Source organism: Schistocerca serialis, chromosome 2 (assembly GCF_023864345.2).
Source record: "Schistocerca serialis cubense isolate TAMUIC-IGC-003099 chromosome 2, iqSchSeri2.2, whole genome shotgun sequence".
NCBI lineage: Eukaryota > Metazoa > Arthropoda > Insecta > Orthoptera > Acrididae > Schistocerca > Schistocerca serialis.
In genome coordinates this window covers 297,399,711-297,425,916 of record NC_064639.1, presented here as the reverse complement: position 1 = coordinate 297,425,916, position 26,206 = coordinate 297,399,711, and the positions used below count along the sequence as shown (strand labels likewise).

Below are 26,206 nucleotides of genomic sequence, written 5' to 3'. Positions count from 1 at the left end.
GTATATGTTCAGCAGCTCTGTGTGTTTTGTAATCTTTAACTAATAATAATTCATATTTTGGTAAAAACATGACTGCAAATCATTTGTAGAATCATTCAGCTGGTCACATTAATCTATATGTCAGCTTCTATATGTTTCAGAGGAATAAGTATCAGAAAAGTGCACTCATCATTTGAGTGCAGGGTGACTGAATGCTATATCACATTGTGTTGTCTAAATATAGTTTATGTACTAAGCTGAACCTGAAATTCTTTCCTTGGAGTACGAATCAGTACTTGTAACCATATTTTTTACGTGTAATTACTGCAGTAATCCATGGTCATAAAAGTTTGTGGAGTACAGGTGTAGATCTACATAAAGCAGCCAGCGGACTGGAGCAAATCATTTCGTAATATTTAAAATGATTACTATCTGCATTACTTGATTAAGCAGTAAATACATACGTTATTATGAGAGTGTGTGTGAGAAAAGCATGTCAGAACAGTACTGTCTTACAGCAGTTTTTAAAAACACAAACATGCTTATTCAGTTAAGACAATGCAGTTGTCATTCTATGAAACCAATTCTCAACACCTTATGAGAATCACTTGCAGATTAAATTATTATTTGCTGTTAGTACTCAAGGATAAAAATGGCTCTAATCAAAACTGAAAGTGTATTATTTGTAAAATAATAGCAATGTCAGTACCAATACTCACTTTGCATCGTATATAAGGATCACCACATCTCACAAACCAGTGTGAATGCCTGCACTGGTAGTCACACTCCTGGTTACAAGGGGGACAAATTTTTGAACAATCCATATTACATCTGCAAGTACAAAGAAAGTTGTTTTACCACATAGATTATGAGAAAATATTATGTTTCAACCACAGCATATTCCATGACCTTCATTAGCATACAATTTATGATTAAAGTGTTACTTGAGAAAGAGCTATATATAGGATATTTCCCTCATAGATGTAACATAAAAAAAATGCTAAGTTGAAGTTTAAATATGTATCATGAACTACTGGCAGCGCCAATTTCTATATCGAAACAGGTAGTTATTCAAGATTAAGTTTAAGTTTAAGATTGCCCTCTTACTTGAAAATAATTTATATACAGGAGAACAACAAGTAATAAATAATGGTCACTTGAATTTGGAGAAAGAGAGAAAAGTGAAGCATCTGACAGCATCTGAGATGGGTTTATCATACATGCCATTCAGAGTCCAACATAACTCCAGTGCAACAGAAACTGAGAAAACTGAGAGTGAAATTAAATGCCTATTGAAAATTAAGCTTTAATTATAACTCAAATTTCTATTCATCATAATATTACTATGGTGATCATAATGTTGTGTGATTTACAAATATGATGAAGACATAATACAGATGATCACGGAAACAGAGAATGATGGAACATACACTCCTGGAAATGGAAAAAAGAACACATTGACACCGGTGTGTCAGACCCACCATACTTGCTCCGGACACTGCGAGAGGGCTGTACAAGCAATGATCACACGCACGGCACAGCGGACACACCAGGAACCGCGGTGTTGGCCGTCGAATGGCGCTAGCTGCGCAGCATTTGTGCACCGCCGCCGTCAGTGTCAGCCAGTTTGCCGTGGCATACGGAGCTCCATCGCAGTCTTTAACACTGGTAGCATGCCGCGACAGCGTGGACGTGAACCGTATGTGCAGTTGACGGACTTTGAGCGAGGGCGTATAGTGGGCATGCGGGAGGCCGGGTGGACGTACCGCCGAATTGCTCAACACGTGGGGCGTGAGGTCTCCACAGTACATCGATGTTGTCGCCAGTGGTCGGCGGAAGGTGCACGTGCCCGTCGACCTGGGACCGGACCGCAGCGACGCACGGATGCACGCCAAGACCGTAGGATCCTACGCAGTGCCGTAGGGGACCGCACCGCCACTTCCCAGCAAATTAGGGACACTGTTGCTCCTGGGGTATCGGCGATGACCATTCGCAACCGTCTCCATGAAGCTGGGCTACGGTCCCGCACAACGTTAGGCCGTCTTCCGCTCACGCCCCAACATCGTGCAGCCCGCCTCCAGTGGTGTCGCGACAGGCGTGAATGGAGGGACGAATGGAGACGTGTCGTCTTCAGCGATGAGAGTCGCTTCTGCCTTGGTGCCAATGATGGTCGTATGCGTGTTTGGCGCCGTGCAGGTGAGCGCCACAATCAGGACTGCATACGACCGAGGCACACAGGGCCAACACCCGGCATCATGGTGTGGGGAGCGATCTCCTACACTGGCCGTACACCACTGGTGATCGTCGAGGGGACACTGAATAGTGCACGGTACATCCAAACCGTCATCGAACCCATCGTTCTACCATTCCTAGACCGGCAAGGGAACTTGCTGTTCCAACAGGACAATGCACGTCCGCATGTATCCCGTGCCACCCAACGTGCTCTAGAAGGTGTAAGTCAACTACCCTGGCCAGCAAGATCTCCGGATCTGTCCCCCATTGAGCATGTTTGGGACTGGATGAAGCGTCGTCTCACGCGGTCTGCACGTCCAGCACGAACGTTGGTCCAACTGAGGCGCCAGGTGGAAATGGCATGGCAAGCCGTTCCACAGGACTACATCCAGCATCTCTATGATCGTCTCCATGGGAGAATAGCAGCCTGCATTGCTGCGAAAGGTGGATATACACTGGACTAGTGCCGACATTGTGCATGCTCTGTTGCCTGTGTCTATGTGCCTGTGGTTCTGTCAGTGTGATCATGTGATGTATCTGACCCCAGGAATGTGTCAATAAAGTTTCCCCTTCCTGGGACAATGAATTCACGGTGTTCTTATTTCAATTTCCAGGAGTGTATGTATTTTTAAGGAGTTGGTCATATTGACAACTGAACAAATTCACTATTTATTTCACTTCCAATGTTGTCAATCACCACAATGAAAGTTATTACAGTTCTCCAACACTTGGTCATTGTGTTCCTCATGAGTGATCACTGCCTTCTAGTAGAAGTCATGGATAACAGAAGGAATATACTTTTGGAAGGACATGAGACATTCTCTCTTTTCCCTGCTGATGGGACGAATACCTGAATACAGGGCATCTTGGTTTATATTCACAAATTCAGATTGGCGACTGTTGTAGGTTTCTTCAAAGTCACCATAAGGAATGGAAAATTGTCATAAAAAGTGGTCTTGTATTTTACAGAAGGTAGTAACTTCTCCAATCGAACCAATTGTATGTCAAGCCAATTTACTGGTAAACCTTCAAATGTCTTTTTGTGGTTTGCTGTAAGGTCTTCAAGAGTCTTTGCAGATAAAAATCATTATGATGCACTTCAGCTACTAAAAACAGGTTCTTTGTTTTGCAGTAACAAATTACATTGTACCAATCTTCTGGTGAGACGATGTTTTGCATCTTTCTATATCTACATCAAACTTTGCAAGCTGCCTAAGGGTGTGTGGCACAAGGGGTAGGGGGGGAGGGGGTGGGGGGGGGGGGGCGGGGGGGGGGGGGAGGGTACTTCTGATACCATGAATTGATTTCTGATTCCCCCTTCTATCCTTCTATGTTCCACTAGTGAATGGCATGTAGGAATATTTATTGTCGGTAAGCCTCTATACTAGCTCTATAATCTCTCGAATTTTCTCACTGTGTTCATTTTGTGAGATATATGTGTGAGGAAGCAATATGCTGTCTGACTCTTGCCACAAAGTACTCTTTCGAAATTTGAATAGTAAACCTCTCTGTTATGCAAAACAACTCTCTTATAATGTCTGTCACTGGAGTTTGTTGAGCACCTTTGTCACACTCTCACGTCAACTACATAATCCGGTGATGAAACATGCCACACTTCCTGGGAACTTCTCTCTCTCTTCTGTATGTCCTACCTGGAAAGGATCCCAGATTGATCAACAATATTCAAGAACTGGTCAAACAAGCACCTTGTAGGCCACTTCCTTTCTGGATGAGTGACATGTACTTAAGATTTTTCCTGAGAATCTCAATCTGGCATCTGCTTTTCCTATGTAGTTATTCCACTTAAAGTCTTGCTCTAGATTCAACTACATCATAGGTGAAATCATTTGGTAGTCAGCTGTGTCCAGGAATTAAAAATTTTTAATCAACAGCATCCGCTTTGATTGCAGAGCTTTTAAAATCTTTGTTGTCATTAACATAGTTTTTAAGTTTCGATTCTGATCAGGGCATGAATCTGAGTAAGTCTATGCTTGTGGTCTCTTGCACTGTTTGTTATGTGCTGTTTCAGGCATGTAATTATCTCTTGTGGCCCTCAAGAACCTTCTGTTTCTGGCCATGCATACTAAAACCTTTGTTGTTATTGAAATCATGACAACCAGATTGATGTTGTTAGTTTTACCTGTAAGTATTTAGTGATAATACTAAGAAGTAATATAAAATGGGACAATCACGTAAAATCTGCATTAAGGAGGATGACTGTAATACCTGATTAAATATGAGGAAGCAAATGCTATGAAAATGCAAATAAGGAAATTGGAGTTAGTCACTTTGGCTTCCGAATGCTGTAATAACACATTCAGTTGACATGGAGAATATTGTCACCAACTGGTACAAGAATTAATGAACAGAATTAAGAGTTCAATGTTTGGGCCACTTAGTTTTTCATAATCAAAAGAAGAAAAAATATAAAAACCTTGGGCATTAACATCTATACTGTTTCTAATATGTGACTGCCATGGTCTCCATGTGACTAGACGAGATTGCAATGTGTCTAGAGGCAGTTCCCTATTCTTAACAGGGTTAAATTGAGTGATTTCCACTCATGTGGCTTAAGAGACATCTGCCAAAGCAGAAGTTTGGTGTAATTTGTTATTTTGCACCTTCAGCAAATTGTTCAACAATCTACATGCCGACTTTTTGTCTCCATTAGGGGATTAACACGCCAGGGAACAGAGAACAAGGTAATACACTATTTTCAGTAATTGCATGCACTGTTCCTGCTGTCTCAATTTTCTTGTTTCTCTGCATTCATGTGCAACCGAGCCCCGGTAGAAGGACACTTTATTACCATTAGTGTACAACATCAAAATCCCTCTAACACATTCCATTTTGTATGCTTGGAACACTATTAAATTGATATGAAAGGCATTTAGAAAACAGAGCAGATCAACAAATTAATCTGTGGATTGCACTTCATCTGCTGCAGTACCTTTGCATCAAATACGGTAAAATTATGTGGAACCCAAATTCTAGAGACACTACGGAAAGCTATTGAGCAGTCTACAGACTACCTGAACAAAGATATCTATGTACTTAAATTTACTAGTGTAAATAACTGTAAGGTTCTGGTGCCCATTTATGTGTATGTAAAAGATTTGTTTCACTTAGTCAAATTCAGATAGGATCTGGCTCTCACTACTGGCCAGTGAGGATACATGCTGTAACCCAGGGTTGTAGCTATGCAGTGGCAATGCACCAGAGCCCTCGAGGAGAAGGGGGCCCCTTAAGCCCAAAAGAAAGAAACGAAAAAGTCAAGGAAAAATTGTGATGAAAAGAAAAAGCAGAAAAAAACTATATTTATTGATGTATGTATACAAATGTTAATTGTGTGTTGGTCATCAACAGCTGCATGGTCATCAACAGCTGCAGTCTAGATCTAGTACTACAAATGTAAGCTAATTTACTAAATTTCATTTCAGTTTATTGCTGTAATTGCAAATAATTTTCAAGCATTAAAAGAACATAACAAAATGGTGCATTATCACTAAGTCTGAATCAACCAAAAGGAAAGGAAGAGTCAAAGACCAACATTTTATGTCCACAAATTACAATCATTTTTAACATTGTGCTACCACACATGTACATCCCCATTGCTTAGTAAGTGTGAGAGTGTTATTGAGATGCTCCAAAAACTTCAGAGGCTCATGCTACAAGAGATTCAATATGCCTGACACAGATAATAACTGTTAAAAAAACTACGAGAGCACACATTCCAAGTAGTGTTGGATAACGTATTACTTCCTCTCACATATGTCTCACATAATGACAACGAGAAAATCAGAGGAAATAAAAGCTAGCTTTAAGGATTACCAGTCATTTCTCAAAACACATAATTCACAAACAGAACAGGGAAAAGGGGAAATGATAGTGATATCAGACACACTTCCACCACACGTCATAAGGTGGCTTGTGCAGTACAAATGTTGAACACTAAAGAAAGGAAAGGTCAGTGCCTGGCCACCAATTCCATAAAGCAGTACAATGTAATTCTCAAAAAAACTTGAAAAACTTTTCTTTGAAGAGTTTGGAGAACTGTCAAGTAGTGAACATTTTGACCAATTTTGCAGAGTTGTCACAAATCAAATATGCAATGCAGAAGTCTGATTATCATGAAGCTGATGGTTTGATTCATGATAGCACAAAGAATTATTTTACTTTATGTGAAATATAATCATTTTCAAATGGAAATGTTAATTAACATATACTGAACAATAATTTTCAATGAAAATAAGATCTTTTAAATTTTAGTTACTAATCACACAAAAAGAAGGATTTACCAGGGTTGGTCCTTCTAATTATCTTAATAATTTTGCAGAAATATATATTCTACTATAGTGCTCTGTCAAACTTTTCTCGCAAAATTATACCTCCCATTTCATAAACATAACGAACATCACGCACTTCCCCTTCCATTCTCACAACACTACCTCCAAACAAATTTCCTTCATACATATTTTCAACGTATCATCTGCATACATATTTCACAATCCATGGTGCATAGTGGAGGGTACTTTGTGCCACCACTAACCATTCCCCTTTTTGTTCCACTCATAAATGAAGCATGGGAAAATGACTATCTATACAACTCTGTCTTGTATTGTGTTCACAGTCCTTATGTGAAATATGAGTTGACAACAGTAGAACTGTTCTGCAGTCAACCATAAATACTGGTTATTTTAAATTTTCTCAATAGTGTTTCATGAAAAGAATGTTGCCTTGCCTCCAGGGCTTCCTATTTTGGTTCTTGAAGCATGTCCATAATACTTGTGTGTTGATCAGACCTACTGGTAGCAGCACGCGTCTAAGATTGCTTTGATGTCTTTCTTTAATCCGGCCTAATGAGGATCCACAACACTCAAACAGTACTCAACTATGGGTTGCACTAGTGTTCTACATGTGTCTCACTTACAGATGAGCTATACATTCTTAGAATTCTCACACAATAAACGAAGTCAGCCATTCACATTTACTACTACTGAACTTACTTGCTCTTACATCATTTTGAAACATTACACATAGATATTTAATCAATCTATGTCAAGCAGCACATTGCTAAATCTGTAAGTCAATATTATGGTACTGTTTTTACTACTCATCTGCATTAACTTACATTTTTAACAGTTAGACATGCTAACATTTGTCATATCAAATAGACATTCTGTGTACATCATCCTGTATTCTCCTACAGTCACCCAACAATGACACTTTCACACACATTATAGCGGCATCAGCTAACAATCACAGATTGCTGCTCACCCTATCCATCAGATAATTTACACATATAGAGAATACAAGCACTCTTACCATACTTCTCTGGAGCACTCCAGAAAATAACCTTGTCTCTGTTGAACTTTTGGTGCCAACGACAGTGTGCAGGGTTCTATTTCTTAAGAACTCTTCGAGCCACTCAAGTGTGTGGGAACCTATTCCGTATGCTCAGACCTTTGTTGCAGTGGGACCCTGTGTCCAATGCTTTTCAGAAATCTAGGAACATGGAATCTGCCAGCTGCTTAGGTCCATTCTTTTACCCTTCTTCTACACAGGAGTCCTTCCACCTTTCAGTCTTCTCTTCTTTGCTTGCTACTGGATTGTCATGTTAGGTCTAGATAATCATACAATTTTTTAAAAGTTTTATTAAATTTTCCAATAAACTGCAACTATATTTTGCATATTAATGTACACTTCTAATGCTTTGTATTTCTCTCTGGCTTCACCACTTTGCACTCTCTGTCATTCCCACTTCTATGTGCCTGTTCTCCTTTATGCCTGCCTCTTCATTTACTGCATTTCTAAGTTTTCTCCTTGCAAGAATTAAAATTAGTAATGCAGTTGTTATACAAGGACTTCTGCTGGGCCTTGCCTTGTTGCCCCCCACCCCCGTCTGTTGTTGTCTTCCTTAGTTCATCTCTCAAAGCTACCTGCTCTTCTTGTATTTGTTTTGAAAGAGGGTAAACAGAACATCTCTTAGTTAAAAGACAACTGAAGCAAAGTATCTAAAAAATGAAATACAAATATCTGCATCTCATCAGGCACATTCCATTATAAATTTTATGGAAAAAAAATTCTGGATGAAAAAATACATCATCTGAACACATGAGGCAACCAGCAATAAATTTTGGAAGAAATAATCTAGACGACATTATTAACTGTACTTATAACTAGTTTCATATAAATTTGATTTGCAATTATGACAGTGACAGAATGAAAATTTCAGTTGCCAAAATATTATTTTACTCTAGGTTGCACTATTTCCATTCTTGTATATTTGTAAATTTTAATACCTTACTAATAACCTGAACACAAAGGAAAACTCACCCGCATGCAATGACCAAATCATTATCAAACTGGAACAGTCCCAACCAAACAGCAGGACTTAAAAAATCTAGTTAAGGGAGCTATGTAAAAGGTGGCAAAGCAGTCACAAATTGGACATATCTGAATCAGGATGGTCAATTAAAAAGAAAAAAATATTAATTGCCAGAATGACCCCCAAAGGGGTTTATTAATAGGGTACACATTTGTGGTACTTAAGAGAAGTGGAGAGGTGGCCGCTAAAACCAAAATGCAAATAGTGGCTTGGGAGAACAGGAGATGAGTGTGTTGAAATGAAATGTCGTGTGACGAGGGCCTCCCTTCGGGTAGACCTTTCGCCTGGTGCAAGTCTTTCGATTTGACGCCACTTCGGCGACTTGCGCGTCGAGGAGGATGAAATGATGATGATGAGGACAACACAACACCCAGTCCCTGAGCGGAGAAAATCTCCGACCCAGCCGGGAATCGAACCCGGGCCCTTTGGATTGACAGTCTGTCGCGCTGACCACTCAGCTACCGGGGGCGGACATGAGTGTGTTAGTGGTTCAGGTCCCGGAGAACGAGAGAGCAATGCGCCTTCGCTTGAGCCCCTGCGCAGCCACGTCCAATGCACCACATGACCCCTCCTACATTACGCCATTGACTAAGGGGTTGAACAAAGTGCACTGAAAGCATCTGTTATTCAGTGTTCCTTCTGTGAGAATGTTAACAGGTCAGCGTCTCACACTGAAGTAGCAATTTTTGAAAAATCTACTGACTCTGGCGACTCCAGGTGGGTGATACCTCCACAACTACAATGTGTTGACACAAAGGTTTTGTATGGGAATTGTTGTGAGGGTTCCTGTTGACTTTCTAGTGTCATCATGGCGAACTGATTCCAGACTTTTTGAGGTGGAATGAAGACGCAAGACCATACACAGTATATGAAGGTACCATCTGCAAAGCAAGTTCAGTAAAATAATAACATGGAAGATCTGCCATGTAATGTTTTAGGGACCTCTACATGTACTGATTTGGATATACTGGAAGGATTGTAAATGTGAATATTGAATACGTGAGTATATATGCAGCCTCCTACCACCACCTATTCAAGCCCTGGATCTGGCAAAACATTTACTGTCAAAGGGAGAGCCCCCTGTGAAACGACACTTCATACACCAGCTGTTATGTAAACATGGTTCGGCTTTTTTACATCACCATTACTATGATGCAGTCATCAGCGAAGATGAATGGGCATATGCAGAGGGTGTACAGGTGACACACAATATCCTGCTGCAGAGCATGCTGTACAACATGACAAGTCATGACCTTGGTGCCTGTTTCACCACACATGCCACCTGTATTCTTCCTACAGACATCAGTTTCTCAGAGCTCCATAGGTGGGAACTACCACTACAACATGTCCTTGGTTCTCACCATGCAACTGGCCTTAATTTACATTAATTCCTCTCATCTCAGCATTTTTTCACAGTAACTACTCCTTTCTTCGCTCCATTTTACTTGTCTACATCTTTCATTTTCTGACTCGTCATTTTTCGCCGTCCCCCTTCCACCTCTGTTACACACAGTGTGTTTAGCTTTTCACTCTTATTAACTTGTGCACGGTGTTTTAGTAGTAATCTCTGCCTTGCATATTACCCTGTCTTCCACCTTTAAGCTCTCAAGTTTTCACATCTTGTCCAGTGCAGTCCCCAACATCAGTCTTTCATTCTCATCCCGTCCAGCAAGTTTCCCTTGACCTGGGGATCTAGGTGACTTTTCTGAACTGCACCCCTTTCCCTAAACCTCTCTAGTCCTTTTCCTTCACCCCTCTTCCTTCTCCTTCAACACTTCTGCCAGAAGAAGGTGCCACCAGCTCCGAAGCTTGTAAAAGTTAAACCCTTTTGTGTATTTGTTCCCCTGCCGCACCTGGTGAGTAGACTTTTTTATCTATCCATTTACATTATATTATCAATAATTATTTTCATTGTTAAACAAATGAATGAATGCCACATGATTTCCAGTGATAGCCACTAATGTCACTGGGTTATGGAATTTCAAGTGCAAGAGTCAGGAAAATTTTTAGCGGTTATAATTTCACAGAGGAAAGTGAAGTTGGCCAGACTTTGTACAGATCTTAAGAAAGTAAACATGGCCCAAGCAGGCAGTATTATATTTATTGTCTATGATAATAGCTAATTTTGACTCCTAAGTCATTTTCAAGCAGTTATCATAAGTGATGTGTGCCTTTACAAATGTACTGGCTATTTAGTCAAATGTGATGTGAAGCTTGAGGCTTGTCATAAATGCCTGAAAATTGCTTAACAGTCAAAATTAGCTAATAGCACGGACAGTAAATATATTACACCTGTTTGGACCATATTTTCTTTCTTAAAACATCAGTCTCTCTGTTTTGTAAAACAGCTTGAGTGGATAGTGTAGCAAAAAAGCTGAAAAACCTGACCACTGGAAATTACCAGATGAAACCAGTTATATTCACCAGCTTGCATTCTGCACACAATCTGGCAATAGGAGCCTCTAGTGAAGAAACCCTCCAATGTAACATCAATATCTGACTGAAAGAGTTAAAGAACAAATGCAGGTCAATGTTGGATAACCAAAAACTAAGGTTATAAACAAGAGGGAAGAAAGTCATAACATTACAGTGGAAGTGAAGCAACTTGAACAGATTTGTAAATTTAAGTTACTTCAGCTCTACCATCTGAAGCAAAGAACAAAGGTTGGGTTTAATGTTCCATTGACATCGAGGTCTTTGGAGACAGAGCACAAGCTCGGGCTCAGTTCTATCATCTGAACAGGTGGGAAGATGGAAGAAGAAATTGGGAGACGTCGGGCAACATGTTGTCTATTAAATGCAGTCCAACAGAACTTCCTCCCAGAAAGCAAGTTCAGCCAGCCAGTGTGGCCGTGCGGTTCTAGGCACTTCAGTCTGGAACCGCGTGACCACTACGGTCGCAGGTTCGAATCCTGTCTCAGGCATGGATGTGTGTGATGTCCTTAGGTAGCAACGGCTACCTGGTAAAGCTTAACTGCTAAGCTTGCGACTCAAACCAAACTACTATAGCTGTATCGTCATTCATTTGACCTAAATTGTGTCTCATATTACAATGGACCAACTTTGTTTCGATTTGGAGGTGCGGCCTAAAACTTTTCTCTCCCCTTAAATTTCGAGTCTCAGTCTCAGATTTCAGGTGCGGCTTAGATTCGGAAAAAAATTTTTTCCTCGATTTCGAGTCTCATTTTTCAGGTGCGGCGTAGATTCGAGTGCGGCTTAAATTCGAGTAAATATGATAGTTCTAAGTTCTAGGCGACTGATGACCTCAGAAGTTAAGTCGCTCAGTGCTCAGAGCCATTTTAACCACAAAGCAAGTTCATCTGCTCTATGCTAGCTTGCTCTCCTGACCAACACATTTAGAGCAGGAACTGCCAAATTTTTTTTTAACATAAATAAAATACAATGACAACATTTAGCAAGAGAATTTTGAAATCTGACGCAAGACAAGAATAGAAAGAGAGCTATCAACAGGGATAAAGTTATCTGTGTATATGTCTACCACATCCTAATATTGGTCACTGCTTGAATCTGAGACAGTAAATAAGCACAGAAATATGCAGACTCAGGTGGTAGAGTATGATACAGTTCAGTTTTTCAAAGCAGCTATGCATACATTAAATTATTGAAATATAAAACAATAATATTAATTTTAAATAGTGTTTTGTGCTGTAGCATTTTTTCTTCTTTCGCAAATGAACAATGTAAATGTAAAATTCCTATAAACTGCAAGCCACTTACGCAATATGATGATCCACTGTTATTCATTTTACAGCATAAAACTAGGAGTAGGCAATAGTATAATGTATTCAAAGAGTTATTCAGTAGTGTGTCACATATGTATATGTAACGTACACCATTTAATGATCTATTTATTAATGTAGCCAAGTGAGTAAATGACTGAGTTCAAGATATAAGAAAGGAGCAAGACAATCACCTAATAAGAGATGGATACATGACATTAGAAAATATGCAGAAGCAACATGGATGTCTATAGCAGAAGGCAATAGTGGATGGAAACTCTAGAATAGGACCTTATCTTGCAAGAGATATCAAATGGCTCATGATATTGATGATGATGGTGATGATTCATTCAAATATATATACATTTTTGTACACTGGACATTTGAAGGCAATTACAAAAAGGATGGAAAAAGATGTAAACAGAAGCACAAAGCTGGCTGGGAGCACTCTTTATAAACTGAATAAAGTTTGCGAAAGTAAGTTATCAATGTGTGTGGAACAGAAAGTTTACAATTGGTATGTATTATCAAAAACATGGACTTGCTCAACAAGCTGTGGAGGGAGACATGATGGGAAGAACTAGGGAAGATATGAAACAAACAGAGCAGGCAACATACTGGAGTGGAAGATATAATTATGATCGTAATGAAATGAAATGGATGTAGACAAAACACATAGCCAGCCCCAGAGATGGAAAATGGACAAATAAAAGTTTTTTACCAGATTTCAAAAAACAGTGATGGTGGTGGTGGTGATGATGATGTGGCAGTGGTAGAAGTAGAAGTGGTAACTTTATGCATCTGTGGATAAGAAAATACTGTGAAAATGGCCTAGCAGAAATTGGTTACATATCTCAAAGTACCATTCGTGGTATGAATTTCTTCCTGGGCAGAGTGCCCTTAACTTCAATACTCTCAAGGAGATGCAAAACAATGAAAATTACTCAACCACTAAAGACAAGATATCGTTGCACTCTCCTCCCTCCAGAACATTACAAGGTACTCTACATATGTATTTTTGCAGCATCACACGCATGCCCAAAACTGCATACCTGCACTCATTCTGGCAAGATACAGGCTGCCTTCCAATATATGCCTAAGTTCAGAATGTAGGAACATCTGCGGCATGATACTCGAATATCACCACATACATATGCAGTCCACTATATTGCTATTCAAATACTGTCAACTGGCAGTATTACACCCAGTTTCCTCTGCCAATATACACTTTAGTGGGCTTCTACTGAAGACACTTGTTTGGAGCATGGGGCGACTGTGAAAGAGGTCAGCTGATTGACAGGCTATTCACCATTTCCTGCTGAAGAATGGTTATGAGACTGAGCACAGGCTGAAATCAGCACTAAATTGCTCCACTTTCCCTACATTGGACTCTTTCTTGTAACAGTGCAGTTCTATCAATATATTATCTCCTAAGTCAAGCAAAGTTGATGCCCCAAAGCAGCGGCAACTTCTAACCCTGCTTGGGAAAAAGTAGGAAAGAAGGAAGATTAAGGGTTTAATGTCCTATCAGTCTCAATTTCAGGCAAGATATGCATACTCCTGGTTGTTTTTACAACTTTTCTTAATATGTTATGGTACTGTTAATAATATGAAAATATTTCTGGATCATTACTTGTGCTGGTTATTTTCTGCAAGTTATTTTTTTGTTGTGAACAGATTCTTATTCCTGTAGTGGTTGAAGGTTTCTTTAATAACTTCCCATTATTACATATAGTGAGCTTTTTAGGAAGATGACTTTAAAAAGTGGATACAAGCTCATGACGAAATATGTTGAATTTCGAGCTAGAATTAGGCAAATTGTAATCCCTACACCTGTCATCACTTTTTAAGCTTCCTTTAAAATCTACAGTAGTTTTGCATCGATCAGTCTCACTCTTTTCTTTGAGCATTTCTTAACTGTACAGATGTTAGTTCTATAATGAAACTAACTGTACTTTGTGATGTGACATTCTCTTTACCACTGGACTGGCATGTATATCTCTAACTTGCACTTGCTGTATGAATAAATTATAGATAATTGTGCTACTATCTTGGGCAGCTAGAGTAGGGAAGTTTATAACTAATAACAAATTATAAGTGACTACCAGCACCTCTAGATAACTTTTTCTGTCAGATTCCTTCAAGAAATTTGCATTAATATTACCACTTAATAACGATGCCTTCCCTCTGTATGAGAGACAGCACAATAAGCCATCATGACTTTTCATGAAAATTCCCCAGTTATCCAGTAGAGACCTATATACTATATCAATCACAAGTGTTACATTTCCAAATATTAACTCACAAGCACATGCTTCTGTATCATGATCTACAGAGAATTTACTTATTTCTACATTTTTGTATTTATATTCCTTTTTATGAATGTGACAGCTCCTTTATCCTTACTGGATCTACAGGAATATGCAGCTAATTTATAACTACTCAGATAAACAATGAAAACTGATTTTAAATGGCTCCAGCAAAGTGCATTCTTATCCAGCATTTAATGGCCTCATTTAATCGCTTTCTTTCGATTAAAGACATCTTCCACCCAGTTCAGATTGGTGTTTCACAGCTTTATATCAGTTCTATCCTGGTGTGCTGGAATAGTTTTTGTTAATTAAGGTGGTTATGCATATTTACAGTAGTTTGATAGTCAAGCATTTTCTTCTATTTAACAACCCATGAAGTTAGTAAAGGATTTAAGGCTTCAGTGTGAAGGCTACCATTAGAGAGCACTAGCAACTCATGGTGGTGTGGAGTGGCTTCAGGATTCACAAGATGGACCATCACCAAGTGTGCACCGAGTGTTTTAACGACAGTTCCCAGAAAAGATCCCAGCTACAGCATGTAAACAAAATGCAGCAGAGGTGCTGTAAAGTGCGTGCAGATAAGGAGAAAAAAAGAAACCGAGAAAAGAACAAGAAAAGAAACATGATGGTGGCGTACGCAGTGTAATGTGGGCCTCTGCACACCTGACTCTTTCAAAGAGTACCATACCTGAATAAATTATATATTTAAAAAAAAAAAAAAAAAAAGAAAGAAGAAGAAGAAGAAGAAGAAGCCCAACTTATGTACTGAATTTTTCTTGTATGCATGTTTTTTCCAATAAAATATGTTCTTTTGTACATGCTTATTTCTTTCAAACATTAAAAGTAAAGAGTTTTGGAAGTCAGATATATTTCTTTTTCGGAAAAACATTTGACTTTCAAAATTCTAGAAAAAAATGTTCAGATATAGCATTAGAAAGACGAAGATTGAAACTTTAATTTAAGATTCACTATCTTTATATTTTCTTCATGACTTCTATAAAAAGTCCATAAAATGGCTTGAAAAATGTCAGTCTGCAGGGACAAAACATGTTTAAATGGCTAAGTGTGGAAAATGTGAAAATATTTTTTATATCACTTTGGGTGGAAATTTATTTATTTTGTTTTGAGGTCATATGCTGCACCGCAATATGTTATTCATGCATTAACTTGACTAGACGAATATATACCTATGCTCTTCTCGGCACACTACAGGGAGGGGGGAACAGTTTCAAGATTTTTCTTCCATCTAAAGCTTACTGCAGCCAATGTGATGAAAGCCTGGTCTGCTGGAGATTGCTATTTGATCTTTATAGGCAATTCTACAGACAGGAACTGGTTATATATCACTTCAAGACAACAATTAAACTGAAACTTTGCTCACTCTCTTACAATTATTACCAACTGATGCCTGCCCAAGATGTAATGAAATGTTTTGGAATTTGGTACGCGCATTAGCTGATTTGTCCAACCAATCACTGCTGGTTTTTTTATGGAGATATTTACAATAACTTCTGTCACAATACACTGATTGCCACAGCAATAAATACCAATAGATATAGGTATATAAATTACTTTGTACTATTTCACACATGAGTTTGGGACCTGAAGTTATAATATGAATTCATCATTATAAACTGTGTAACCTTTTTAAAATAACATTTCACTGCTGTTCTTAAAAGTAAAAGTATTTCCTTCACATATTAAAACTAAATTCCATGTTTCATTTGCAGCACACATGCTTCTTAGTTTGTATATTTAGTATCAAACCTTTAAAAACATGAGCCATATATTAAACATACCTATGTCCACATATCTGCACACGGACACACTTCTCCTTGCATGGCAAATGAAGACGACCTTGAAAGCACACACGACAAGTCCCAGCACACACATGTCCACATTCCAATGTCATTCCACATGCTGTTTTACACCTTGATAATAACTCATCACTGTATGGTGATAATTCTGAAATCAACATATAATGATAATATCAGAAAAAAATAAATGCAAACAACAAAGAAACAAGATTCACACAACCTGAAGTCTGCTAATGAACTCTTCATTGTTTTAAGATCCCCAATTTGTGGTTTAAAATTTCAATACTGATTATACTACCACTTTAACTGAAATGTAGCTTAGGAAAAAGAAAATAGCTTGGTATCACACAGTACGCATTCATGCCAATAAGGAAACATGTAGTTCTACACATTGTAATGTAACTGCCTAGGATTTTGGTGTAGGAGTATGCAATACACAGTTTTTAGTGTATTACTCAATACACTGTATCAAGTATTCTGTTGTTATATCGTCAAATAGAAAATAGCTCTAAACCTTTATATCTTGCTTGAGAATAGGAACATTGCAACATCAACAGTGACAGTGACAATATTCCAATAAAAAGTTTTTAAGCTAGTCTTCATCTATAATTTTTCATCTGGGTGATCTATGAATATTTTCTGGTTATTTAATTTAAATACTGCAGTTATGGATAGTAATAAGCTACATCTTTGTTGATACATCATTTCAACCATAAAAGCAAAGCAGAGAACAGATAACTTCAACCAGTCCCCAAAGAACATAATTATTTGGCATTCATAAAAGATTTCCAAGTGTTTACCAACTGTGTTTTTCTTGATCACATTCATTACGATTCTAAGCATGTTGTATGTAAAGCTTAACTGGATGCGCTACTATAATAATAACAAAGATTTAAATAATAACATAACAATAACATTTAAGTTGTTTATTTACTGGTCTTGGTATGTAATTGCCTTGGCACTGGAAGTAACATAAGGCTACTGGCTACAAACATCCTCGTGGTTAGACACTGGACTCGCATTCGGGAGGACGATGGTTCAATCCTGCGTCCGGCCATCCTGATTTAGGTTTTCCGTGATTTCCCTAAATCGCTTCAGGCAAATGCCAGGATGGTTCCTTTCAAAGGGCACGGCCGACGTCCTTCCCCGTCCTTCCCTAATCCGATGAGACCGATGACCTCGCTGTCTGGCCTCCAAAAATGGTTCAAATGGCTCTGAGCACTATGGGACTTAACTGCTGAGGTCATTAGTCCCCTAGAACTTAGAACTAGTTAAACCTAACTAACCTAAGGACATCACAAACATCCATGCCCGAGGCATGATTCGAACCTGCGACCGTAGCGGTCTTGTGGTTCCAGACTGCAGCGCCTTTAACCGCACGGCCACTTCGGCCGGCTATGTCTGGCCTCCTTCCCCAAAACAACTAACCAACTAACTGTAAACATCCTTTAAAAGTGGCAGTAATTTTTGTTCAGAACAACACTATCCTTCCAGCTACCCTGAATCGCAAATCCCTCACCTATTGCAGATTCACTGATGAGCTCTTCATGAAATGCATCAAGGGTGTGAGCAACCTGTCCACATTCTTCCAGAACTTCTACATCTACATACATACTCAGCAAACCACAATATGGTGCCTGGTAGAAGGTACCTTGTACCACTAATAGTCATTTCCTCTCCGTGCCTGGTAGAAGGTACCTTGTACCACTAATAGTCATTTCCTCTCCTGTTCCATTTGCAAATGAAGTGAGGGATAACGACTATTTAAAAGCCTCTGCACAAGCCCTAATTTCTTGCCATCTTTTATCTCCATAGTCATTATGTGAAATGTATGTTGGTGGCAGAAGAATTGTTCTACAGTAAGCCTCAAATGCCATTACTCTAAATTTGCGCAATAGTTCCTTATGGAAAGAACTTCATCTTCCCTCCTGGGATTTCCATTTGAGTTCATGAAGAATCTCCATAATGCTTGCACTCCAATCAAACCTACTGATAACAAATGTAGCAGCCTGTCTCTGAATTGCTTTGATGTCTTCCTTTAATCTGATCTGGTGGGGATCCCAAACACACTAACAGTAGTCAAGAGCAGGTCCATTAGTATTCCATATGTCATCTGCTTTATGGATAAGCTACACTTTCCCAAAATTCTCCCAGTAAAATGAACCTGAGCATTCGCCTTCTCTACTATGAACCTGACATGCTCATTCCATTTCATGATGCTTTGCAATTGTATAACCAGATACTTATTTGAAGTGGATGTGTTTCAAGCTGCACTCTACTAATGCTGTATTCGAATGTCAAAGGACTGTTTCTCCTACTCATCTGCATTAACTTGCATTTTTCTACATTTAGTGCAAGCTGCCATTCGTCACACCTACTAGAAATTTTGTCTAATTTATCTTGTCTATACCTAGAGTCAGTTAATGACGACACCTTCCGATACACCACAGAGTTGTCAGCAAACAACCACTAATTGCTGCTCACCCTGCCCATCGAGTCATTAATGTATATAGAGAATAAAAGTGGTGCTATCATACTTCCCTTGTCTCGGATGAACATTCACTGTCGAGGACCATGTATTGCGACCTATTACTTTAGAAATCTTTGGGTCGCTCACATATCTGGGAACCTAAGTCTTATACTCCGGCCTTCATCAACAATTTGCATTGTGACACCATTTCAAATGCTTTCCAGAAATTTAGGAATATGGAATTTGAATGTTGCCCTCTATCCATGGTTTGTATGATGTCCTGTGAGAAAAGGGTGAGCTATGCTTCACACAAGTGATGTTTTCTAAATCTATGCTGATTTTCAGACAGAAGCTTGCCTGTCTCGAGGAAATTTATTATATTCGAACTCAAGAATTCTACAGCAAACCGATGTTGGGGATATTGGTTGCAATAATGCAAGGTCAGTTCTTTTATCTTTCTTATATGCAGGTGTCACCCTCGCTGTATCCCACTCGCTTGAGAGTTTTTGCTGGGCAAGAGATTTGCGATAAATGCAGGCTAAGTAAGGACCCATTACCGCAAAATACTCACTGTAAAGCCGAATTGAGATTCCATCTGGACCTGGTGAATTATTTGTTTTCAGTTCTTTCAGTTACTTAAAATATAATTTAAAACTTTGGCTTTCCTTTTGCTGACTTCTTTGCCACCTCAGACTGGTCAACAAGTGAGTTCAACCTTGCTTAGTGATTTCATGTATGACCACAATTTTCTTCGGTTCTCAGCAAGATCTTTTGCTAAGGTATGATAGTGGAAGCTGTTGTGTGCTTTGTGCACTGCTCTCCTTTCAGAGGTACAAATCTCTACAACTTTTGTCTGACAACATTTGTGCTCTCTATTTCGAAGTGAGAGTGCAACAATCTCCACTTCCTCAGCATTTTATAAATTTAATTATTGAACTGCAGGAGAGGGGGTGGTGGGAGGGCAGGGTGGGGTGGGGGTGGGGGGGTGGGGGGAGGGTTCTTTACATCCCTAATCCACTTCCATGGCACAGAAATCTCCAGAGTATGATTTATATCAGGTTAAATTTGCCCATAAATCCTCTACATCCATCATACTGGAGCTAAATGATGTCTAGTCATTGTCTAAGTGGGATACTAACAACTGTTTAAACATTTTCCTGGCCTTCTTGATGGACTTAATACCTTTAGTAACCATTGTTGCTCTGACGGCACCATGATCACTAATCTCTGTTTCTATACTGACACTCTTGATACAGTCATGCCTCTTTGTAGCTACAAGGTCCAAGACATTTCCATTGTGTGGGGGTTGTCTAACTAATTGTTCAAGGCAGTTCTTGGAAAACATGTTCAGAAGTACTTCCGAAGACTATCTGTCCATAACACCTGCAATGGATCCATAGACGTTCCCGTCTATACTTGGTAGGTTAAAGTCACCTCTAATTAATATTGTATGATCATGGCACTTCCACAATACTGACTGTAGACTTTTCTTGAATCACTCTAAAACTGTCACCGCAGAATCGGATGGCTGGTAAACACATTAAAAAATTACCTGATTTCACCTAGACCTGTTATACAAGTCCACATAACTTCACTATCACACTCAAATTCAAACACAATATTTTTGTCAATTGAAATGGACATTCTACATTTATGGCATTTAATCTGTCTTTCCAGTATCCATTCCACAAATCACTATGTGTCTCGGAGAGAATAATTTGAGCACAATCGATTTCCTGGGGGGTAGTAAATTTGGGAACTTTGTTACAAATACTTCGACAATTTACTGATAAAATTTGGACAGTGGAAGTGTCTCTACTTTGTATACAACATGATTTCACGCTCTGTATGTAGACAGGTGACTTTAGCACCCTCTCCCTTATTACCTTCATTTGATCCTCCTCGGCCCACCAAGCTATCTTCCTTGATGTCAACCTCAACCTCACACATGGCTCCATCAGTATTGCTGTCCATATCAAACCTACCAGTCAACAATAATACCTTTGTTTTGACAAATGCCAGCCATTTCACACCAAGAAGACCCGTACAGCCTTACCACCTGCACTTACTACATCCGCAGTGGTGAGCAGTCCTCCATGAAAAATATTGAGGGTTTCACTGAGGTCTTCGCAGACCAATATTACACTCTCCACTGAGTTCAGTAGCAGATCTCCAGTGCCTTGGCTTCTCAGTTACCCACCATCCCCCAAATAACCACTTATCATCCCCTTCACACTTCAGTAAGACCCAGAACTGGAGCAACTATATGATAGTCTCTGCTATGGTTTTGACTACCTGTTGTTGTGCCTTGAAATGAGTATTAGTCTTCCCACTTCTTCCATAGTTGTACTCTGACATCCATCCAACTTACAAAATATCCTAGTTCCTCCCTATACCACCCTGGTCACCAAATCCTTTCCCCAGGCTCTTACTTGTCTAATAGGCCTAGGTGCAAGACCTGTTCCATAAATCCTCTCACTGTAACCCGTTCCAGTCCTGCCAGCGGCATTTCATATCCCATTAAAGGCAGAGCCACCTGTAAAAGGAGCCATATGGTCAACCAACTTAGCAGCAAACACTGCAAGGCATTTTATGGGGGATGGCCACTAACAAGCTGTCTGTCTGCACAAATAGCCATAGCCAAAATGTGGCCAGGAGGCAGCTAGACCACACAGTTGCTGAGCATGCTGTACAACATGGGGTGCTCGAGTGAAAAGACTGCTTCACAGCTTGTACCATCTGGATTCTTCCCAACAACACGTCTTTTCTTGACTATTCTGATGGGCACCCCTCCTGTAGTATATTGTGATGATCTTTAAAGGGTTGATAAAATAATTAGGTGCTGCAAATAATGTGACTATAACATTGAAACCTCTGTAAAAGGCAGCATAAAAACTGTAAATGGCAGTACAAAAATAATTAAGTACCTTAGCTGTAATTTATCTATTCATATAGCAATTGTCAAAGAGATTCATTTCCTGAAGTTTTGCGTAGAAAATCAAATCTTGTTAAAATTAAGTTTATATCATACATTTTCCTCCTTTCTGTAAAGCATAACATCACATTTGAATATTTATGAATATGTAATTTTTAACTACAAAATAAAAAAGTAACTGCTTTTATGGTACACTTGTAACCTGGTATTGTGATGGTTTCATCCGCAGAAGTCAATTCAGTTAGTTCTGATTCCATACAGACAGTTAATGAGTGGTAGTTAAAAATTGTAATACAGCAGTAGTTGCACCAGTTCGTTTGTAAAATCAAGACTTGAAATCGGAATAATTTGGGACATGGAATCAAAGTTTGTTAAAATTCTATGAATACATCTGCTGCTCTTGATGAAAATAAATGGAAAATAATACATAAAAAAGTTATCAGGCTATTAATTTACACTGAAGACCGTAAGGTTCTTTATTCAACAAAAAAGGCATTAACATTATTTTATACTACTATGCGATCAAATATTGGCTCTTGGTGATGCACATTAGGTTAGTACAGCTTTTTTAATCTCAACTGGACAGTAGTGTTGGAAAACACACACACACACACACACACACACACACACACAGCTACACTGTACTGGCAGAGTACAAAATTCTGAGATAATAGTTCAGCAGTCTCTCCTTTCTCTGTTCCATCTCTCCCTCCTAATCTACTCCTCCATGTCCTTGTTATCCATTAAAATGTCCATTTGCACCTGTATAAAATACACTAAAAGAAATTTACTACTTGAAAATCTACATGGACCAGAAGGAAGAGGTTCTGGGCTTCCCTTTCACAGTTTTATTATTAATTCTCATTGAACTTGATGTCAGATGAAGGCTCTCAATCAGCTTGAAGACAGCAGCACGATGACACAGACCTCGACAATGCCTGTAGCATGATATGTCTCAGTAGCTCCGTTCGATGCAGCTGCCTGTGCAGCAGCCTCGAGCTGACTGATAAGCTTCCCAGTAATAGGTCCCCTCATATAGCTTCACTGCCAGAAGCCCATATCAGCACCGGAAGGGCATTGCCTACTGCACACATTACTATAGTTGTCCTCTAAAACTAGGGATGGCTCCAGACTGTGTAATCACTAAATGAATGAGGCTTACACTATTGCAGCTCTGTGTGGTGTGTAATCATGCAACAGAGCTGTGCGCAGCTAATGAGTCACACAGGGACAATGTGACTGACCCAGAACAATCCAGAGAGCTACAACACCAAGAAGAATCTGTTTTTGGCAAGATCAATGCTTTTTTCATAAAATTAAAGCTTTATTAACAATGATAATATAGTGTTACATCTCCAATTAATCTAAATTCTTCTGCTGATTATAAATTTTCTTTTAGCATCTTTCATACAGGTGCAATTGGCAGGATAATGGATGGATTACTGTTGCTGCGGTGCGATGTATACCTGCATCAGTGGCTGGCCTTGAGAGTTTTAATGAAAGAGATGTGATTGTGTACAAGACTTTCACATTTCTGAGTTCGCTAACAAGGACTATGAGGAGTCTGCTTATCAACCTGATGCTCCTCTGATTTTCACCAGGAATCAGAGGAGAGTTGGTCTAGCTGAATCAATATCTTTCTGGATAAATTTAGATTAATTGGAGAAATAATACTCCATTATTATTAATAATAAATATTTACTATTAAGGAAAAACACAATGACCTTGCCAAAAGCCTACATATTGCATTCATATCCCGTGCATTTGCTGCCTCTCACTCCTACATTCCTAACTCACAAACCTGCTGCCTCCCTCCGAGCTGTGAGCCTTCTTGCCCCAATCTTCCCTCCCACTTCCCATCTCATTTCTCCCAACAGGGACTCCACCCAACACAGTCCCTCACTCCAGACTTCCTACAAAACTGCAAGACCAGCATTCTGTATTCAGCCAGCACAATATAGCTGTACGTGTGTGTGTGTGTGTGTGTGTGTGTGTGTGTCCCCAACAGTCTACATTTAAATACGCCTGTCCACTGCTCAACACCTCCTCTGTATGATGAGTGGTGATCTGTCTAATCATAATGCCACGAGCTGTCATGCTTGCAGTGTGGCAAAATGCTTAGCATCACTGGCTGGCATGCTGAGGGAATATTCAGTGTCTTTATAAATAGATCACTCTCTGTTCAGGAGTTCAGATCTGTTGTGGCAGTACCCTGGTGTTTGGAATAAGCACACTTTCAGTGCTTAGTATTGTACTTCATTAGCAACCTAATTTTCAGATCTGGGCTTGTGTGTGGTTAAGACATGAATTGTTGTTATGATATCACATTGTTTGGTGGAGACACAGGGTAATTCAAAATATCTACATCACCATGGCTCCAACCAGGCAATGTAAAAGCCATCACCTACATGACCAGGAACTGGAATTGAGGCCAGTACACGGTTTCCAAGGTCCGTATATTAAATTACCAATGGATTACTACAAAACAGCAACAAGCCAGCTGCACATCAGGCACCCATCAATGTTCTCTGGAGACACTGGTCAGGATACAATGAAATAGTTGAAATGATTCAGCCCAGTCACCAAATATAAGTGAATGACATGATGTGTTTGGCAAATGTGAACTTTTACTTGGATAGAAACAGCCCAGCAATGGTTCAAGAACAACGAAGACAAACTCAATATCTGGGACAAATTCCAGGTTGGAATGAAGAAAACATTTGGTGACAATCGGTAGCAACTCTGTTCAGCAAAAGAACAACTGAAGAACAGGGCCCAATGTCATGGGGCAACAACAATGTCTACATACAGAATGTTTTGGCCCTGTGTCACAGTGTGAATACAAATATAAAGAAAACTGACAAGATCTCACATTTGATGAATGGGGTCACAGGTGACATCTACCACACTCTTCTGGTAATGGATAGCACAACAAGTAAGGTTTTCAAGTTGTGCAAGTGCATCAAGGAAATGCAACAAAAAAGAGTTACATGAAAGAAGTATAGCCATCTTATGAATGTGGTCCCTATGGTTAATTACGGAAGACCACCAGGATCTTGGCCAACTCATAAGCCAGGGCAAGACAACAGCCATGAATCTTGCCTCCATACATAAGGTAGTAACAGAGAATGTTGAAGAAGAGGTGTGTCAATTTTTAACACCAATCTCCACCAACTGTCAAATGCACCAGGAAATACTGATGACTTTACTAGATCGTAAATGACACCACCTCCTCCTCCACCACCACCACCACCACCACCACCACCACCCATCATCTGTGTGCTGCTCAAATCCTCTCCTAAATCATACATATTAAAAAAGCTTAGGGACTGCAACACTTCTTTGAGGAACACTACACACCACTTCCGTTTTACTCAATATGTTTCTGGCTGTTACTATGAACTGTGACCTTTCTTACAGGAAATTACAAACCCAGTCGCACAAGTGAGACTACTTGTGAGGGGTGGTGTCAAAAGCCTTCTGTAAATCTAGAAATATGGAATTGATTTGAGATCCCCTGTCATAGGACTCATTACTTTCGGTGAACAAAGGGCTAGCTGTGTTTCAAAAGATATATATTTTCTGAGTCTGTACTAACGGTGTCAAAAGATTGTTTTCTTTGAGGTAATTCATAATGTAATACAGACACTGTATACATTCCATAATCCTACTGCAAATTGACATCACTGATAAGGGTCTGAACTCAGCAGATTACTGCTATTTCCCTTCTTGAGTATTGGAGTGACCACCAACTTTCCAGTCTTCAGGTACGGATCTTTCATTGAGCAAGCGATTGTGTGTGATCGCTAAGTATGGATTTGAAAAGAACCTAATTGGTGTACAATTTGGACCAGAAAACTTGCCTTTATTCAGTTGTTTCGCTACAATGGGGATACTGACTTCAAATTTATAAAGCTTGTAGCCGTTCTTCATTTGAATTCTGGAATATTTACTTTGTCTTCTTTCGTGATTGATTTTTTATAACTGTGTTTAGTAACTTGGCTGTGATTGGTAACATTACCATTGCAATTGCATGATGAAGGTAGTGGTGTGTCTTGATGCACAATTAAAACATACCAATCTTGGAGCCACAACATTCTGTTTTCATTGCTTCCCCAACTGTGTTCTGACATTTGTTGGGTACAATGGGCAGTCAATTCTGTCCCTTATTAATTTATTTCGTATAAATCTCTGAATTGCCATTGCCACAATTTCTCTGAACTTAAGCCACATCTGATTTATGCTTATGCTTACATAGGTGGTTTGGAAGGATTGGAGACCATCTCTTAGGAAGAAGTCAAGCAAATTTTTATCTGCTTTTTTAAATGGATAT

At 39.3% G+C, this 26,206-nt stretch overlaps 1 protein-coding gene across 2 annotated transcripts in view; it reads right to left on the bottom strand.

The window, feature by feature from the left end:
• Nucleotides 1-26,206, bottom strand: part of LOC126457064 (NFX1-type zinc finger-containing protein 1-like) — a 443,455-nt gene that overhangs the window by 77,758 nt on the left and 339,491 nt on the right. For both annotated transcript variants that reach the window (XM_050093063.1, XM_050093062.1), the window contains exons 12-13: nt 16,451-16,616; nt 699-810 (exon numbers count right to left, since the gene is read on the bottom strand). In XM_050093063.1, the coding sequence (XP_049949020.1) occupies nt 699-810; nt 16,451-16,616 (278 nt within the window). The remainder of the gene's footprint in view (nt 1-698; nt 811-16,450; nt 16,617-26,206) is intronic.